Raw genomic sequence first — 20284 nt, 5'->3', positions numbered from 1 at the left:
TCCAAATGAACCAAAGTGGGAGTCAGCCAAGCACTCGTAACAAGACTAGCTTAGAGGACACGGGGAAGGCGCACCCAACTTTGTCTTGTTCTCACAAATGATCTTCCCCCAGCATCTGCTGCCTCATTCTGTCTGATAGTAGGGCTGGCCCCAGCAGGGTAGAACGGGCAGAACTACTTAAGGGAACAAGACAATTCTGGGAAGTGAAGGGTGGTGTAACTGAAGGGATTGGATGTCTTAAGCTACCAGTGATAGTCTCCAGTAAGTAGGTTTCACCATGGAATGTATTTATGAGTTATACGTTAGTTATATAATCTTCAATGGCATTTCCAGGGTGGTTCCCCCCTCCCCCCCCAAAAAAAGAATTAAAGAATTAAAACGTAAATACAAAGTCATTTTAGAAACAATTCTAAATATAACCTTTACCTGATACTATATTCCTTTGCTCTGCAGGTTTGAAACTTTTGAAGTGAATAGCTTTGAACAATTCTGCATCAACTACGCCAATGAAAAACTACAGCAGCAGTTCAACTCGGTAATTTGGGTTTAGAATTTTTTTTTTCCCTCGGTAACTTTGTCAAATGCAAAGATGTATCACTAAACACTAAAGTCAGGATCATTCAGACCATGGTATTCCCGATCTCTGTGTATGGATGTTAAAGTTGGACAGTGAAAAAAGCGGATAAGAGAAAAATCAACTCATTTGAAATGTGGTGTTAGAGGAGAGCTTTGCGGGTACTATGGACTGCGAAAAAGACAAATAATTGGGTGTAAGAACAAATTAAACCAGAACTGTCACTAGACGCTAAAATGATGAAACTGAGGTTATCATACTTTAGACACATAATGAGAAGACATGATTCACTAGAAAAGACAATAATGCTGGGAAAAACAGAAGGGAGTAGAAAAAGAGGAAGGCCAAACAAGAGATGGATTGATTCCATAAAGGAAGCCACAGACCTGAACTTACAAGATCTGAACAGGGTGGTTCATGACAGATGCTCTTGGAGGTTGCTGATTCATAGGTTCGCCATAGGTCATAATCGCCTTGAAGGCACATAACAACAACAACAACAACTTTGGCTGAAGGTGTGATGTGGAGAGATAGATAAAAGGCATTAAAGTCTGGCTTTCCATATTTTAATATGTATAGAAGATGACAAGGGGCTCTACTCAAATATTACAATTTTAGCACACAATTTTTTTTTTACTTGACACTATTTTGTTTTCACTGACAGTATGTATTAGTCGACATGTTCAAGTACACAGAAGCACTCAATATTTATAATGGGGCTACAATCTTTTGCACATTTTCTTAAAGTAATGGAACACAGTGTGTAGCATTGATTAAAATATCTATTGATTTCTGTTTGTAAATTTCTGCTGAAAACATCCTTAACTGCTTTACAAATTCAGAGACTACATAACATGAAGCTGTTCAAGTTACCAGCTATCTAGTATCTTACTGGGTTGGCTAGTTAAAAGTTTCTCCATCCTTGTGAGATCTGGGAGCACATTTGGAAATGTAAAAACTAAGAAAAAAATATGCACAATTTTCATGGGCATCACAAAATACCCATTTCACAGAAGAAACAGTAGTGATGCTCAGAAACCCCTTTCCAAAAAAAGCCCGAGGCAATGCTCCTTCACTCCCCCTCCCCAAAAACAAATAAAAGAAAAAAGACAGGAAGTACTCCCCCCTCAAAGACAGGCAACCACCCTCCCAGCCAAACAACAATAAAAAAGCAAAGCAAAAAACAAAAATCCACCAATATCAGCCTCAAAACAAAAAAACTTGAGAGGGGCAGAGGGCTTTTGTGGGCATCAATATGTCTGATTGCACCATGATGCTCATGGTAGAAATGTTGGGGATATCAGAGTAAAATAGTCTTCTGTAAGGTAACCCAACATTAGAATCTGAGGCTGAAATAACACATTGGATCACAAACTTCTGTAGTTCTTTCCTTAGTAGTTTCCTCCACCCCTTTTAAAATCCAGAGTTTCATCAGCAAGCTGCTTCTGATCAGATGTTTTACTCTTGTCACTCCAATCTCTTTCTGGCCCAGAATCACTCTCTCCCCAAACTGCTTTTGCACCTTCAGGGGGAAAGATGCTGCTGCTGCAGGGCACCCTGTATCTGTTTATGTGGGGCTTGTATTGGAGCTGGCACAAAGCGACAAGCAACTCATTTCTGTTTTGCCCATCTCAGAATCTGCTGTCTTGATTGATTGATTTACAGCAGTAGGAATGTGCTGCTGGCTTTGCTCCTGTGTGGCACTGACCCCGTGCCCTGGATGCCTGTTGGCACCAAGGTGTGACTGTCTGGGGTTAGGGGCATGGTCGGTTCCATGCGTGGCATCGAGGCTGTGCTGAGCAGCACGATCCTGCTTATCCCCTTTGGGAGATGTGCAAACAGAGAGAGTGAACAGGGCTTGTGTGATGTTTGAGTGTGAAGGTCTAGTTAGAAGTCTTCCAAGTTTCAGCCACTAACACTGCCATGTTCCACGTTGGCTACAGGTCTATCCATCTCTGCCCTGTAACCCCAGCCTTGTGACAGGGTGGTATTATTATTATTAATATTTTTATAAAAATTGGGAAGTCTAATATCAAATACAAACAACAAAGAATGAGAATTGGAATAAAGCACATGTTAACTCTAGAGAGTGACTAAGCATCTACTTACCGCGCTGTCTAGGCTTTAAAATAAAAATAAAATTCTGTCAGGCCCCTGCAAACATTTCTTGGCTTGTCATCAAAATAGCCTTTCCTAAATGCAGATGGATCTTTACTATCTGTTTCTGTTGCAGCATGTGTTTAAACTGGAACAAGAGGAATACATGAAGGAGGAAATCCCTTGGACGCTCATAGATTTTTATGACAACCAGCCGTGCATAGACCTTATAGAAGCCAAGCTGGGTATCTTGGACTTGCTGGATGAAGAATGCAAGGTAAAAAGTCAAACTTCTTGTTGGTGTTTAATGATGTAGCATTCCATCTATAGGAGTGTCACAATAAGTAACAATTTAAAAGCTTTTCAAAATTCTGCCTTTACTGTTGCTGTAATACCCTGGTTAGCTGAACAGATCTGTGGCAGTGCCATTTGCAGTCCTCTTTGCAATAACCTTCATAAGAACATAAGAAGAGCCTGCTGGATCAGGCCAGTGGCCCATCTAGTCCAGCATCCTGTTCTCACAGTGGCCAACCAGGTGCTTGGGGGAAGCCCGCAAGCAGGACCCGAGTGCAAGAACACTCTCCCCTCCTGAGGCTTCCGGCAACTGGTTTTCAGAAGCATGCTGCCTCTGACTAGGGTGGCACAGCACAGCCATCATGGCTAGTAGCCATTGATAGCCCTGTCCTCCATGAATTTGTCTAATCTTCTTTTAAAGCCGTCCAAGCTGGTGGCCATTACTGCATCTTGTGGGAGCAAATTCCATAGTTTAACTATGCGCTGAGTAAAGAAGTACTTCCTTTTGTCTGTCCTGAATCTTCCAACATTCAGCTTCTTTGAATGTCCACGAGTTCTAGTATTATGAGAGAGGGAGAAGAACTTTTCTCTATCCACTTTCTCAGTGCCATGCATAATTTTATACACTTCTATCATGTCTCCTCTGACCCGCCTTTTCTCTAAACTAAAAAGCCCCAAATGCTGCAACCTTTCCTCGTAAGGGAGTCGCTCCATCCCCTTGATCATTCTGGTTGCCCTCTTCTGAACCTTTCCCAACTCTATAATATCCTTTTTGAGATGAGGCAACCAGAACTGTACACAGTATTCCAAATGCGGCCACACCATAGATTTATACAACGGCATTATGATATCGGCTGTTTTATTTTCAATACCTTTCCTAATTATTGCTAGCATGGAATTTGCCTTTTTCACAGCTGCCGCACACTGGGTCGACATTTTCATCGTGCTGTCCACTACAACCCCGAGGTCTCTCTCCTGGTCGGTCACCGCCAGTTCAGACCCCATGAGCGTATATGTGAAATTCAGATTTTTTGCTCCAATATGCATAATTTTACACTTGTTTATATTGAATTGCATTTGCCATTTTTCCGCCCATTCACTCAGTTTGGAGAGGTCTTTTTGGAGCTCTTCGCAATCCCTTTTTGTTTTAACAACCCTGAACAATTTAGTGTCGTCAGCAAACTTGGCCACTTCACTGCTCACTCCTAATTCTAGGTCATTAATGAACAAGTTGAAAAGTACAGGTCCCAATACCGATCCTTGAGGGACTCCACTTTCTACAGCCTTCCATTGGGAGAACTGTCCGTTTATTCCTACTCTCTGCTTTCTGCTTCTTAACCAATTCCTTATCCACAAGAGGACCTCTCCTCTTATTCCATGACTGCTAAGCTTCCTCAGAAGCCTTTGGTGAGGTACCTTGTCAAACGCTTTTTGAAAGTCTAAGTACACTATGTCCACTGGATCACCTCTATCTATATGCTTGTTGACACTCTCAAAGAATTCTAATAGGTTACTGAGACAGGACTTTCCCTTGCAGAAGCCATGCTGGCTCTGCTTCAGCAAGGCTTGTTCTTCTATGTGCTTAGTTAATCTAGCTTTAATAATACTTTCTACCAGTTTTCCAGGGACAGAAGTTAAGCTAACTGGCCTGTAATTTCCGGGATCCCCTCTGGATCCCTTTTTGAAGATTGGCGTTACATTTGCCACTTTCCAGTCCTCAGGCACGGAGGAGGACCCGAGGGACAAGTTACATATTTTAGTTAGCAGATCAGCAATTTCACCTTTGAGTTCTTTGAGAACTCTCGGGTGGATGCCATCCGGGCCCGGTGATTTGTCAGTTTTTGTTCTTAGCAATGTGCTCCTCAAATTCTTTTTTAGCATCCCTTATTGTCTTCTTGCATTTCTTTTGCCAGAGTTTGTGTTCTTTTTTATTTTCTTCATTCGGACAAGACTTCCATTTTCTGAAGGAAGACTTTTTGCCTCTAAGAGCTTCCTTGACTTTGCTCGTTAACCATGCTGGCATCTTCTTGGCCCTGGCGGTACCTTTTCTGATCTGCGGTATGCACTCCAGTTGAGCTTCTAATATAGTGTTTTTAAACAACTTCCAAGCATTTTCAAGTGATGTGACCCTCTGGACTTTGTTTTTCAGCTTTCTTTTTACCAATCCCCTCATTTTTGTGAAGTTTCCTCTTTTGAAGTCAAATGTGACCGTGTTGGATTTTCTTGGCAATTGGCCAGTTACATGTATGTTTAATTTAATAGCACTGTGGTCACTGCTCCCAGTCGGTTCAACAACACTTACATCTCGCACCAGGTCCCGGTCCCCACTGAGGATTAAGTCCAGGGTTGCCGTCCCTCTGGTCGGTTCCATGACCAACTGATCTAGGGAATAGTCATTTAGAATATCTAGAAACTTTGCTTCTTTGTCATGACTGGAACACATATGCAGCCAGTCTATGTCCGGGTAGTTGAAGTCACCCATTACTACCACATTTCCTAGTTTGAGACTGCGAAGCTGGGCCTGTCTGGCTGGTCCTGCGCGTGGAACCGGTAGCATTTCAGAGAAAGCCACCTTGGAGGTCCTGGCTTTCAGCATCCTACCTAGCAACCTAAATTTTGCTTCCAGGACCTCACGGCTGCATTTCCCCATGTCGTTGGTGCCAACGTGCACCACGACCACTGACTCCTTCCCGGCACTGTCTATCAAACTATCTAAACGACGGGCGATATCTGCAACCTTCGCACCAGGCAGGCAAAACACCTTGCGGTCTACACGCCCATCACACACCCCACTGTCTATGTTCCTAATGATCGAATCACCCACTACAAGGATCCCTCCACCCCCTGGAGATATATCCTCGGCAGGAGAGGATAGCTGCTCATCCCCCAAGGAATGGGTCCCTTCTAAGGGATCGTTTCCCTCTTCCTCAGCTGGATGCTCTCCTTCCCCGAGACCATCGTTGTCCATGATAGCAGGAGAGCTATCATCGTTGGAGTGGGACACAGCTATAACATCCCTGAAGGCCTCCTCCACACACCTCTCTGCCTCTCTCAGCTTTTCCAGGTCCGCCACCTTGGCCTCAAGGAAATGAAGTCGTTCCCGGAGACCCAGGACCTCATTGCACCGAGAGCACACCCACGACTTCTGTCTAACAGGCAGATAGTCGTACATGCTGCAGGCGGTGCAAAACACTGGAAAGCCCCCACACCCCTGCTGGCTTCTTTCCTGCATAGTTTTGTTTAAGGTTTATTACGTCAATGGGTTGGAGACTGCGGTTTAGTTGAGGTCAGGGAACAGACGGGCAGAGTGGGGGGCCCTGGCCTCCTCGCCCTGCTGCCGAACTCGCTCTGCTGCTTAACTCGCCTTGACGCTTCGTCAGCTGGGGCTCCCTCTAGCTCCTTGCTGCATGCCCTCCATTTGGATTCCTGCCCCACGGTTTGCTTGCCTACTTGTTTATGCACTTGTTTTTCATGGATATTGTCCAAAGTGGCTTATAAGCTTAAAATGTAACAAAGAATAGAATTGATTTCATCCTAAATTACCAGCATGCATTCAGTGACAGAGTGATACAGCAGGAGAAGGACTGCAGCTCAGTGTAGAGCAGTAGTGTAGTGGCAAATTCAGAAGTGCAGGGTCCCTTCGTGGTTGAGAATGAGCTCCTTGTTAATGCCTTCTCCCACAGCATCCCTAGGGCTGGGAATGTCCCATGTCGGGAACTCTGGAAAGCCATTGCTGGTTTTGACATACAAAGCCCTATACGGCTCAGGTCCAGACTATTTGACAGATCGTATCTCCCTACATGAACCTGCCCGGGATTTGAGATCTTTAGGTGAGGCCCTTCTTGTGTTCCCCACACCTTCGCAAGTAGACTCCAATATTATAGCAGTTGGACCTAATGAAGCATCCAGATCACGGTCTTGTCCTTACTTATTGGATGAGTTTCAGTTTGTGCAGCTCGAGGATGTTGACAAGATCCTTGGACTGGTGCGGGTGACCACGTCTGTACTGGATCCTTGCCCCTCTTGGCTGGTGAAAGCTAGCAGGATCGGAACCGCCGGCTGGGCCAAGGAGGTAATAAATGCCTCTCTAAGAGAGGGAGTGGTTCCTGACTGCCTAAAAGAGGCGGTGGTGAGACCACTCCTGAAGAAACCCTCCTTGGACCCAGATAATTTGAACAACTATAGACCTGTGGCGAATGTTCCGTTCCTGGGCAAGGTCCTGGAACGGGTGGTTGCTGGCCAGCTCCAGGGGCTCTTGGATGACACTGATTATCTTGATCCATTTCAATCCGGTTTTAGGCCCGGTTTTGGCACTGAAACAGCCTTGGTCGCCCTGTATGATGACCTCTGTCGGAGAGGGACAGGGGGAGTGTGACTCTGTTGATTCTCCTTGATCTCTCAGTGGCTTTTGATACCATCGACCATGGTATCCTTCTGGGAAGACTCGCGGAGTTGGGAGTTGGGGGTACTGCTTGGCAGTGGCTCCGCTCCTACTTGGTGGGTTGTCGCCAGAAGGTAGTGCTTGGGGAACATTGCTCGACACCCTGGACTCTCCATTGTGGAGTCCTGCAGGGATCGGTACTGTCCCCCATGCTTTTTAACATCTACATGAAGCCGCTGGGTGCAGTCATCAGGAGTTTTGGGGTGCGTTGTCATCAGTACGCTGATGACACGCAACTCTACTTCTCCTTTTCATCCTCTTCAGGTGAGGCTGTTAACGTGCTAAACCGTTGCCTGGCCACGATAATGGACTGGATGGGAGCAAACAGACTGAAGCTCAATCCAGACAAGACCGAGATGCTGTTGGTGAGTGCCTTCACTGCCCAGATGGTGGATGTTCGTCCTGTTCTTGATGGGGTTACACTCCCCTTGAAGGAACAGGTTCATAGCTTGGGAGTTCTTTTCGATCCTTCCTTGTCTCTCGAGGCCCAGGTGGCCTCGGTGGCACGGAATGCTTTTTACCATCTTCGATTGGTACCCCAGCTATGTCCCTATCTGGACAGTGACGACCTCGCCTCAGTTGTTCATGCTCTGGTAACTTCTAGATTGGACTACTGCAATGCGCTCTACGTTGGGCTGTCCTTGAAGACAGTTCGGAAACTACAGTTAGTCCAGAATGCAGCGGCCAGATTATTGACGCGGACCAAAAGGTCCGCCCATATAACACCTGTTCTGGCCCGTCTGCACTGGTTTCCTATTTGTTTCCGGGCTAAATTCAAAGTGCTGGTTTTGACCTATAAAGCCCTACACGGCATGGGACCGCAATATCTGGTGGAACACCTCTCCCAATACGAACCTACCCGTACACTGCACTCAACATCTAAGGCCCTCCTCCGAGTACCATCCCATCGAGAAGCTCGGAGGGTAATGACTAGAACTAGGGCCTTTTGAGTGGTGGCCCCCGAACTGTGGAATAGTCTCCCCAATGAGGTGCGCCTGGTGCCGACGCTGCTATCTTTTCGGTGCCAGGTGAAAACTTTTTTATACTCCCAGGCATTTTAAACTGTATCTTATGTGTATTTTATAGTGTATTTTAACAGTATTGCATTATTGTTGTATTTTGGTGTAGTTTGGTTCCTTGCTTGTTTGTTTGTTTTTTTGATTCTGTTATATCTATTGTATTTATATATTGTGCTTGTTTTATTTCTGATGTACACCACCCAGAGAGCCTTTTTGGCTTAGGGCGGTATATAAATTAAATTAAATAAATAAAAATAAATAAATCATCTGACGCGGAGACGAGATAGGGCCTTTTCGGTGGTTGCTCCTAAGTTGTGGAACTCCCTCCCGAGTGAGGTATGATCAGCTCCCTCCTTGCCGTCTTTTCGGCGTCAAGTGAAGACTGTTTTATTTCGGCGGGCATTTGGGACAGAGAACGACCAGGTTTAATGTTTATAGGCTTGGTGACCATATTATATGATTTTATTGTTTTAAATTGTTCGCTGTTTTAATCTTTTATCTTAAAGTTTTTAATTTTTCCTTACAGTTTAATTCTTTTTAAATAATACTCTGTACTTTGTATGTTTTAATGATGTTGTTTTAGCTGTAAGCCGCTCTGAGTCCTATTGGAAAAGGGCGGGGTAAAAATAAAGTTTTATTATTATATTATTTATTATTGCTAGTCAGTGTAGATCTGAGCTAGATGGAGCAATGGTCTGACTCAGTCTAAGGCAGCTTCTTCTGATCTGGAGGGGACCTTGCCTAGTCCCTAGAGCTAGAGCATCCCTGACAGATGGTTGTTGAGCCTGTTGCATGAAGTCTTCCCGCCCACCACTCCTCTAGGTAATATAGAATCATTACAAAGACAGCAGTAAAGTGCTTGCTTCGGCAGCACATACACTAAAATTGAAATGATACAGAGAAGAATCTGAAATCATTCCTACTCCTTGCTCCTCACTTCCCCTCTCCCTTTTTCCTTGGATAGATGTTGATTGTATTGTTTGTACAGTGTCATATATTGCAACTTACCTTTCCTGTACCATTAAAAATTTATTTTTTTAAAAAAAGCAGTAAAAACATCAGTGACTTAGCAGGCTGCATCCAAAGACCCAAGAGAACAAAAAACACCTCTAACACAGGTCTTTATGATATCACCAAGCATACACTCCTGGGGAAGGGGTTCCAAACGTACCAGTGGCACCATTAGAGCTGGACTGTGGGGCACAGGTCCAGAGTCCTGCAGCCCAGAGATCCCCCACAAAGTATACTGCCACATGAGTGGTAGTTTCTGCTATGGCAAATGTGACTTTACAGAACTGTGCTCCACAACAGCACACCCACTCTATAAAATGTTGGAAAGGCATGTGGCAGCTGCCATTGTCACTGCTACAATTTTTTGGGGGGGATGCTGATGGTTGTTATTTAATGTATTGTATACCGCTTTGATGTTTTTAACTAAATAGTGGTATACAAATATTTTTATGCATAAATAAATGTCTACTCAGAAATAAGTCCTATTGAATTTAATGGGCTTACTTCCTGGTAAGTGGGTTTAGGACTGCAGCCTTAAGTCTTTTACATCTTAAAAATATGTTAGTCCTTTTAGACAAGGGCTGGGGAGCCTGTGGCCTACCAGATATTGTTGGACCAACTCCCATCAGCCCCAGCTGTAGTCCAGCAACATCTGGAGGGCCACAAGTTCCCCAACCTCTGTTGTAGCTGATGTTCTCTGTTGCTGATTTTACTTGTCTTTATTCAGTGGATGTTTTAATTTGTTTCAGAACTTATGCTAAGTTGTCGTTTAATATTCTGGTTTTATGGTCTTTAACCTCTTTTTTCTTTTTGTAAACTGCCCAGAGAACTCAGGTTTTTTTGGTGATACAGAAATGTTAGTAAATAAATAATATTGTGAATTAAACAAAAAGTGTTAGATCCAGATTTCAGTAGGACTAATCTGAATATTACTAATCATAGATCCAACCCCAAATGTATGAAAACATTAGCCTCTGGCTGCAATGCTACTTTTTAAAAATAAGGGGGGTTTTTTGCCAATAGTTGCGCTAGGAGCAGGATAGCACCCTTTTGTGTTTCAGTAACTGACATGGTTAAAAATAGAGCCAGGCAGAGCTATCCAGCTCGGGAAGCTGACCTAAGTGGTGATGGTTCAAGGTACTGCTGCATCCTATTGCAGTTCAGGAGCCTCTGGGTTGGCTGAATGCTGGGAGCTGTCCATAGGGACCAGAAAGTTTTATTCAGTACAATAATTAAATAGAAAACAAAAGAGGCCTTTTGAATGTCACTTTGAGATGTGTAGGGATTCTGAAACAAAGAGCAAATGCTGTCAAGTTACTGCTGAAAGATGTGTTTTCCACATACGCATATTTCTGCTTTGGGTAATTAAGAAATTACATTTCTACGAGCCTAGCTACCTCTAGATCAGTCTGTTTCTGGGCTATGTCAATTTTGCATGTGTGTTCATTCATAAGTCCCTTCTGTCCTTCTTCCGCATTAATCTGCATTTTGTTTAATGAGTGCAAATGTTCTATTTAATATGTATTTACATTTTGGAGAAGTGCAAACTTTGAAGGATAATTATGTTCTGAGTCATACATTAGTCCAAGAGATGTAGATTTGATCAGTTTGGAACTGATAGAAGCCACATTCCTTAGCCATCCTTTCCTCCACCATCATTGTGAGGAAAGACATCTGGCTGAAGTGACCTGGAATTCCTATGTGGGTATGTCTCTAGCTCAGGAACTGGGAATCTATAGCTCTGCTGATGTTGTTGACTCCCATCAGCCCCAGCTATGTCCAGCAGTCAAGAATGGTGGGAGTTGTAGTCCAGCAACATCAGAAGGGCCACTGATTCCTCATCATTGCTATAGCTGTGGAGGGCTTTTAAGCAGTGGAGAAAGTGGGGGTGCATGCACCTGCAGGCAGCCTGCCTGATGTTTTGCATTCTTTCATCCTGTTAGAACAGGTGCCTGTGCATGTAGGCCCAACCCACTGAATCCTTGTTATTGAAAACTGATATTGCATCCAGCTGGCTCATGGTTGAGTTGGACTCTGTGAATATATGCCCTTATTCCAAAATGTGGACAACCAGGCAGGACTGTTGGTGGGAAAGGTGCCTATAACCCATCCCCCCACTGTTCTCTATAGGGCTGAAAGTATGCTGCCGATTTGTGGTGACAATGCTAGGATATATGAACCATTGGTCAGGGTGAGGATGGCTTCATGTGCTACAATTTGTACAGACACCCGAATACCAAATACACATACCATGTGAGTTGTGAAGGATGCACATGTGTGTGTAAACTTCTGCTTTCCCTGTTGAAGTTCATGAAAGTTGTGTCCAACAAGACATAGTGGCTTACACAGACATACAACATAGAGAGCCAGTGTGGTGCCATGGTTAGTGCGTTGGACTAGGACCTGAGAGACCAGGATTCAAATCCCCATTCAGCCATGAAGCTCACTGGGTGACCTTTGGCCAGTCACAGTCTCTCAGCCTAGCCTACCTCACAGGGTTGTTGTGAGGATAAAATAGTGAGGGGGAGAACCATGTATGCCACTTTGACCTCTTTGGAGGAAAGGCAGGATATAAATGTGCTAAATAAAAAATGCCCTTCACAACTAATGGTATACTTGCATTTTGCCCTTGGGTAAATATTACAAAAACTTGCACTAATCCAGCCTTTACCAACCTAGTGCCCTGCTGAAGTTTTAGACTACATCTGCCGTCAGCTGGCTGGGACTGATGGGAGTTATAGTCTGGAACATCTGGAGGGCAACAGCTTGGGGAAGGCTGCACTAGTCTTATAATTGCTAAGTAACAAATTGGCAGTGCAAATTTTAATTCAGAACTGCCTCAACCCCAACAACATTTTGTAAAATCAGAGTAGATCTTGTTCTTTTATACTGAATATTGATGTGTTCCTTTTGTTAACATCTCTCCCTTTTCTCCCATTTTTAAAAAGGTCCCCAAGGGAACAGACCAGAACTGGGCTCAGAAATTGTATGATCGCCACAGCAGCAGCCAGCACTTCCAAAAACCTCGCATGTCAAACATCTCCTTTATAGTCGTGCACTTTGCTGATAAGGTAAATGGGACAAGCTGGAGAGAGTGGCCTGTGTAAGTGCCACTTGTTGAGTGATAGCCCACATCTGCCAGTGGGCTGAGTGTTGCTCGTAGCTGCTGTTGAGAATTTATTTACTTTCCTCTTTATCTTTTTTTTTTTACCTACACGTCTTAAGAAATACATGATATATATATATAAGAGATATAGATACAAAATTATAAATTTCAAAAAGTGCAGAATCAAAATAAGATACAAAATAAAAATAACAATATTAAGTATAACACTGCAACATAGGCCGATTTATATCATACTTTTCCTGTTTGTTTATTTATTTATTTATTGTATTTATATACCGCCCCATAGCCAAAGCTCTCTGGGCGGTTTACAATAGCTCAGGCTAGTTGTTAATGAGTTGAAAATCTGCATTTGGGATTGGGTGGGAGGAGAGCTCCAATTCCATCTCTGTTCTTCAGTTGCATCATGATGAGCGCTACTACGGCATAGTGCAGCCTCCACAAACCGACCAGTGTGGTGTGCTGGTTAGAGTCTTGGGCTGAGACCTGGGAGGCCAGGAATCAAATCCCCACTCAGCCATGAAGCTGAATGACCTTGAGTCAGTAACCGTCTCTCAGACTAACCTGCCTCACAGGGTTGTTGTGAGAATAAAATGAGGAGAGGAAGGAGCACACATGCCACCTTCAGCTCCTTGGAGGAAAGATAGAATAGGATAAATAAATCACCTGGTGCCCTCCAGTTGTATTGGCCAACGAAGCGTGGCCGATGGCAAGAGATGATGCAAATTGTAGTTCAACAGAATCTAGAGGGTACCAGGTTAGGGAAGGCTGGGATAGATAGTATTGGAATTCTGGAGAGGCTGTGTAGGTATTGCACCTGTGTCTGGAGGCAGTAATGGGCTGGACAAGAACCAATAAACTGAAACTGAATCCGAATAAGGCAGAGGCCCTGTGGACAGATGGTTCGCTTTTCTGGGAATTAGGGAGTCAACCTGTTCTGGATAGGGTAGCCCTGCCCATGAAGGAGCAGTTTCATGGTCAGGAGATACTCCTCATGCTGAACTGTCACTCAAAGCACAAGTGGCTTCACTGACGAGGGGTGCTTATGCCCAGCTCCAGCTGGTTTGTCAGCTGTGGCCATTCCTGGACCAAGAGAGTTTGGCCTCAGTAACCCATGCTGTAATAGTCTCCTGTATAGATATATTTCAATGTGCTCTACATAGAGCTGCCCTTGGAAATGGTCTGGCACACACTGCAGCGGCTCAACTATTGAGCAGAGCAGCCAAAGGAGAACACACTTCTGCAATTCTGAGAGCACTGCTCTGGCTGCCAGTGAGCTTCCCTGACCTAGCCCAAAGTGTTGGCACTAGTGTACAAAATCCTAAATGACTTAGGACACAAGTCCTTGAAGGAATACCTTTTACCTTATGTCCTAACACACAGTTTGCAATCTGAGAGAGAGGCCCTTTTCACAGTCACACCGCTGTGGATAGCAAGGAGGGTGCAACGGTAAGAGAGGGGTTTCTCCATGGCAGCGCCCAGTCTCTTTGAACCCCTTCCTGAGGGAGATCAGGCAGTCCACTTCCATGGCCATGTTCAGGAAGAACTTAACATGTAGTTTTATTTGTTCAGGCCTTTGGAAAGTGATGGGAACATTCAGGCGCTGCAGATTTTAACACAGTTAGATTGATTTTTGAATATGGTCTTTGGATTTTATATTATGCTGGGCAACCTTTGAGGAGGAAGGGTGGAATATAAATTCAATTAATAAATAAACAAGCTAGGAAATTGGATTGGCACCTTTCTTCTTTAAGTCTCTACTTTTGTGTTTTTAACAGCAGCTTCCTAATTTCTTTCTTTGCAAATGCCAAACTGCTAAGCCCTAGGAGCAGGTCCAGCAAACAGCAGTCAACCTTGCCAAGTAGACCAGACTCTTAACTCTTCAGTCAGCCTTGAAGCTCTCTCAGTAGCTTTGGGCAGCCTCCACTGTCTCAACCGAATGTTCCTTGTCATCTCCCACTGACTCTCTTATGCCCACAGCAAGTTATAATAACAGAAGGCTCCCAAAGAACTAGCTGTGAGATTGGATGGAGAGAACTGCACACCTCTCTCCCAAGCTAGTGCCAAGTCATGTTCAGTTAAATGGACAGCAGCTTCTTGAATGAAAGAGGCAAAAGCTTAGGTGTTCACTGAGTGAGGCCCATCACTCTGGTCTGCTGCGACACATACCAGACTGCAGTGCCATAATTGTATATTGATTGGTTTGAACAATGGGTGCAAATAAGAAAAAAAGGTCTGGGGGTCTTGGTATCATGCATTTAACAGCTCATTGTTAAAAAAGACTATTGTTCTTTTGATAGCACATCTGGCCTTTTTAATGCTCTTTCAGCCTTATCTTCTGTGGCTCTCAGACTACACATGAAGGTAGTAGACCTGCTTATATCTGAGCAAAAGAGACAAACTGGTGGTGGTGGGATTCTGAACCTTCTCCGGCCTGTGGCTGACCTCCCACACTCTGCCCTTCTTCCCTATGCTTCATTCCTCTCAACCGAGCCTTTGGTACTAGAAGTGAGGCTAGCTATATGACAAGTGCATGGGAACAGAGAGAGCTTTGGGAAGGTCAGTGGTAGATGTGGAGAGGCTCCAGCTCCCTTCATTTGTCTGCTCATTTTGGTCTAAAAATTTAGACCTCCTACATCATTGGGGCACACACAGGTTTGAGTAAATGGGTCTACTGCTGTTGCGTGTTTGAGCCTTTAAGAAGCTTTAGAAAGGACCCTGGAATTATTGCTAGGGAAGGGGGATTGTGAAAAATGTTCCATGGAGTTGAAAGTAAAAAGATAGTGGAACAAGAAATCTGGTTTATGACAGGAAAGATCCGTGAAAAGAAGTCTGAGGCCCCACTGATGTATATTTTGCAGACTATTATAGCTCAAACGGTGACAGTGAAGCAGATGTGGGGAACCTTTGGCCCTCCAGATGTTGCTGAATTACAACTCCCATCATCCCTGCCCATGCTTGCTGGGGCTAATGGGAGTTGCAGTCCAGCAACATCTGGAGGGCCAAAGATTCCCCACATCTGCAGTAAAGCATTGAGGGACGATTCTGGAGTATTTCTAACCAGAGAGCTTTAGAAGGCTATTTTGCAATGTTAAGATCCACTTTTTAAAACCTTGAGCAAATAAGCATATTTCATGTGCCTGTAATTAAAATGTATGTTTGTGTGTGTTTAAAAAGGAAATGAAAAGCAATTTCCAGAGTGGTCCCCAGGAGTCTGTTCAGCTTTCACCTTCACCAAATGTTGTTTTCTCCTTATAATTAGCTCTCTGTTAAAATGACTGCTTACCTCAGGGGTCTGGGTCTGGCTCCCTTGAAGCCAACCTGACACAGGATTTTATACTTTGCTCACTACCTGTTCAGGCTGAAATGAAACGAAATGCTTTCTGGTCTATGCTTTGTGGGTGGGTGCAGAATAATTAGAATTATTTACAAAATAAACATCCACTGTAAATTTTACTAAGTAACTTTTATCCAGCCTTCTGCCTTAAACTAAGTTGTTGAGCTGCTATTTGGGGAATGACTTGTTCTCTGAAAGTGTATGGCATAAGGACTTCAAAGGTTTAAAGGTCTCAAGAGCACAGTTGGCTTTTATGCAGGAGCCATCTGCTCCATACAGCTCTCGTTCATGTATTCAGTAGGTTCATGTTTAAATCCTAACTTTTGTAAGTTTTGAGTTTTCAGAATAGTGGAACAAGAAAAGCAAGAAAAAAGATGCCTAACTCCATGTTTGTGTCTGTGCGGATTGAATATGTGACGTCACAAACTAGTCATCTGAGAATTTCTTCCTGGGCATAGATTTTGATTTAGGATGCTATCAAAAACAATGTATTTGAAACTTGTTTGGAGTGGGAAAATGTAACTTAGCAGTTAAATGGCTTGTCTCTGTGGCTGAAGAGCGTCTGGATGTATTTGTTAGGATAATCTTGTCATCACAGTCTTAACCATCTTCTCTGTTGCCCTGTCCTAGGTGGAGTACCAATGTGATGGATTTCTGGAGAAAAACAGAGACACTGTACATGAAGAACAGATCAATATATTGAAGGCCAGCAAGGTAAGCTCTAAGATACTAAGTGGGTGAGAACTGCAGTACAGACTAAAATCTGGCATTCTGGCATTACTCAGTTGTTAACACTTAGTTTCCTCCTCTTTCTTCTCATCCTTAATTGTTCACTTTAAGTAGAATTGTGGAGAAGCAGCATCCATCTTGGTTTATTAAAAGTAGTACAAAGTCCCATTGGTGTACTGTAGTCTTTTCAGTTTGTAAGAGAAGTCCCCATGGGGGTAGAGAGCTCTGGGAGAGCTCACAATGGCCAGATTTTACCAAACTTTAGCTGAAGCCTGGGCACTGGGTTCTGTGTCAACTCTGCTGCCATCACATGAAGGCAACAGGCCCAGTCCTTGCCTCTTCAGTGCACCAGCCTGGGAGGTGATATAGCAGAAGAGTATTTTTTTGCTTTTGTTTCAAAACGCACATTTTAAAAATAAATTTGACTGTTGTTGTTGAGCCAAAAGCTGTTCTGGAAAATGTTAAGTATGAAAGTTGGTGGATACATAAGTTCTAATCTCCACATTAATTTGGGAGGTGCAGGTCAGGTCAATTTGTATCAGAATTTGCACTGATCAAATTCCTCAGGCATCCCTCTACCAAACAGAGCCAATCTGTATTGCCGCAACTTAGTCGTGTGCTTTCTGTGTGTGCAGAATGGTGGGCATGGTGTTGTGGTACCTGGATTGATTGTTATACACACATTAATTCCCCCGTCCCCTGGAGAGTGCTGTTGTGCTCATGTCCTGCTTATGGGTTTCCCATTGGGGTATCTGGTTAGCCATTGTGAGAACAGGATGTGGAACTATGGGCCTTTGGCAAGGCCAGCGCCTGGCATGCCGGGGCCCTTGGGCACTAGCCTGCCCTGGGCCCCAGCACACGTGCACGCACGCACCACCTATCTGTTTCTCCTGTCTTTTGCACTGTGTGTATTGTGTGCACAGGGCTGCCATTAACCAAGATGGCGGTCAAGGTTTCCTTAAGGGGCTGAAGCCTCTGCCACCATCTTGGTTGATGGCACGCATGGTGCCACGCATGCGCATCCCTGCCATTAACCAAGATGGCGACAGTGGCATTAGCACCTTAGGGAAACCTCGGCCACCATCTTGGTTAATGGCAGCCTGTGTGTGCAGCCGCAAAAGACAGGAAAGTCAGGTAGGTGGAGCCAACAAATGGGTGGGTGGCTTGCAAGCTCCCTCCCTGTGATCCGCGGCAGCTACCCACAGATTGCAGAAGGGGAGTGCTATTCCTCCCCCACCCCTTTGAGGGACCCCTCAGAGGCCTCTGTGGTGCCAGGGGCCCTCGGCCAGGGCCTGACCTGGCCACCCTTTGGCACCAGCCCTGAATTTTGGCGTGATCTGGGCAGGGCTTTTCTTATGTTCTTGATGCTGGCATTGAACAAACTAGTTTGCAGGTTTTATTGTGTTTTTCTGCTGAGCCTCAACAAGTCTGCATCTGTATTGCAAATTTTTATTATTATTATTAAAGTTGTTTTGTTTTTAAAATGTTTTTGAAGATGCTTTGGATTTACTTTTTTTTAAAAAATTGTTTTGTCACTGGGCTCCCTTTGGAAGGAATGGTGGGATATAAATTTAATAGTAAATAAATATTAAAAATAATGGCTTTAAAAGAAGATTAGACCAATTCATGGAGGACAGGGCTATCAACGGCTACTAGCCATGATGGCTGTGCTCTGCCACCCTAGTCAGAGGCAGTATGTTTCTGAAAACCAGTTGCCGGAAGCCTCAGGAGGGGAGAGTGTTCTTGCACTCGGGTCCTGCTTGCGGGCTTCCCCCAGGCACCTGGTTGGCCACTGTGAGAACAGGATGCTGGACTAGATGGGCCACTGGCCTGATCCAGCAGGCTCTTCTTATGTTCTTAATAAAATAAAAATATATTACAGAAAGGAGCGCCAGAGGTTGATTCCATTGGTATGTGTTAAGCCCAAGCAACCAAGCAGAAGTATTTGTATTTCAATTGACCGGGATCTATATGTATCTGCATTCTGCATGTTTACAATGGCTGCTGCAGGCTTACCAGTCATTTGTTTCCATCCTTTCTTCAAAATTGACCATACCACCAACAACCTTCCCAAAAAATGACAATGCACTTCTTTAGCAAGTCTTTTTAAGTCTTGTCAGCACAACAGCCAAAGCAGCTCACAACACAAGAAAAAGGCCAGTCAATACATCATTACAATAACACTCAAAAATACAACATCATTTCAAAACATAATTCATTTTGTTCATACAAACATTATAACACTTCAGATTATTATGAAACAAACTATCAAACATTAAAACATGCCAATCAAATATAATAAGCAGTTCTAGTACAATAACATATTAACAATAATAAAACTATCAGTCGCTGCAGGACAGTACTATAGCAAATGGTATAAAACTAACAAATAAAGTGTGTAAGTTTTTTTTCTTCTGCTCATCAAGGCTAAACGTTAAACATTTCTTATAAACCCTAATTACACAGCTTTTCAGAGTGAAATTGTGCAATCTTTCTGACAGCATTAAGCTTTTCAACTTTGTTTCTGAGCAGTGCTTAAATGCTTCTTGGCTATAATTAGAATCAACCGTGTGTCTGTGTGTGTACACATGCAAAAACTGCTAAGCTCAGCAGTTCCAAACGAGATTGTCACCAAATACCAGAGTAAGTCACAGGCAATGCTTAGTAAGTCTTAGTTCTTTTCCTGAAGTAAACGGGTTTTTTTTAAAACAGTGTAGGTCAACTTAAGTCTCATGCTTATTCTCTTGAGGGACATGTTCTCCTCTTGTCTGTCTCAGTGGTTGTTTTTCCAAGAGCGAAAGTCCAACAAGAACTCCTGGAAAATCAGCCAGAGTGGGAGGGCAGGCAAGAGGCAGCAGTGAGAAGCTTTCTCAGAAGAGATTGGGACACAGACCAGACTGCACGGGGCAGATAACACATTTTAAATGGCAGGTTAATTTCACTTCATTGTTAGGATTCAGGTGCCTGGAGAAAGAGGAGCAGGAAGAAGCAGCAAGCAGATAAAAAGAGCCCAAGAAAGAACACAAAAGTGTTTGCATGATACTGTGAATGAAATTCTGTTTTGGTAGCTGTGTGTGACTTAAACAGAGCCTTTCTTCAATCTTACAGGACCTGGCTGGACAGATTTATTATTATTATTACTATGGACCATAGTGAGTAGCTTTCTTCTGCACGTAACAGTGACTCTAGCCCAGATCCTGCTTCTGTAGCTCTATAATCGTACAGATGTAAGGAATAGGAGAGAGAAAGCTTTGTTGAAGGGCAATAGCCTTTCTTGCAGATAAAGGAGCTTGCTTGCTTCTTTCAAAAAGCAACTCGGGAAGTGAGAGGTATTTATTACTGAAGAGGGAGTGGACAGTGTCAATGACACAATTATTTCAGCAGCTCTACTCTTAAGTATGGCTAGGTCCGGATCCAACCCAGAATAAATATGCATAGGATTTCGCTATAGATAATGTTTGTGTTCAGAGACAATGGCTGTTTTTGGACATAATGCTAAACAATAGTTTGGTGTTACTTAACAAGCCATTAATTTGTTCCTTCACCTCCTCTGTCGCAGCCATGAGGACAAGATTGGAAGCAGTTGCTGCTTCTTTTACTAACCCTAGTTCATCTATTATGTGTGAACCCACACAACTGATTAGCCTTAACAACAGTT

General features: G+C 43.8%; 1 protein-coding gene across 3 annotated transcripts in view; it reads left to right on the top strand.

Annotated features, from left to right (window-relative positions):
- Nucleotides 1-20284, top strand: part of MYO5B (myosin VB) — a 363858-nt gene that overhangs the window by 226881 nt on the left and 116693 nt on the right. For all 3 annotated transcript variants that reach the window (XM_061614358.1, XM_061614367.1, XM_061614347.1), the window contains exons 11-14: nt 454-535; nt 2808-2948; nt 12385-12507; nt 16528-16611. In XM_061614358.1, coding sequence (XP_061470342.1) covers nt 454-535; nt 2808-2948; nt 12385-12507; nt 16528-16611 — 430 coding nt within the window. The remainder of the gene's footprint in view (nt 1-453; nt 536-2807; nt 2949-12384; nt 12508-16527; nt 16612-20284) is intronic.

This window comes from Rhineura floridana, chromosome 1 (genome assembly GCF_030035675.1).
Source record: "Rhineura floridana isolate rRhiFlo1 chromosome 1, rRhiFlo1.hap2, whole genome shotgun sequence".
NCBI classification, from domain to species: domain Eukaryota; kingdom Metazoa; phylum Chordata; class Lepidosauria; order Squamata; family Rhineuridae; genus Rhineura; species Rhineura floridana.
Note: the sequence above shows the minus strand (reverse complement) of the source record. Positions and strands in the feature narration are given on the sequence as shown.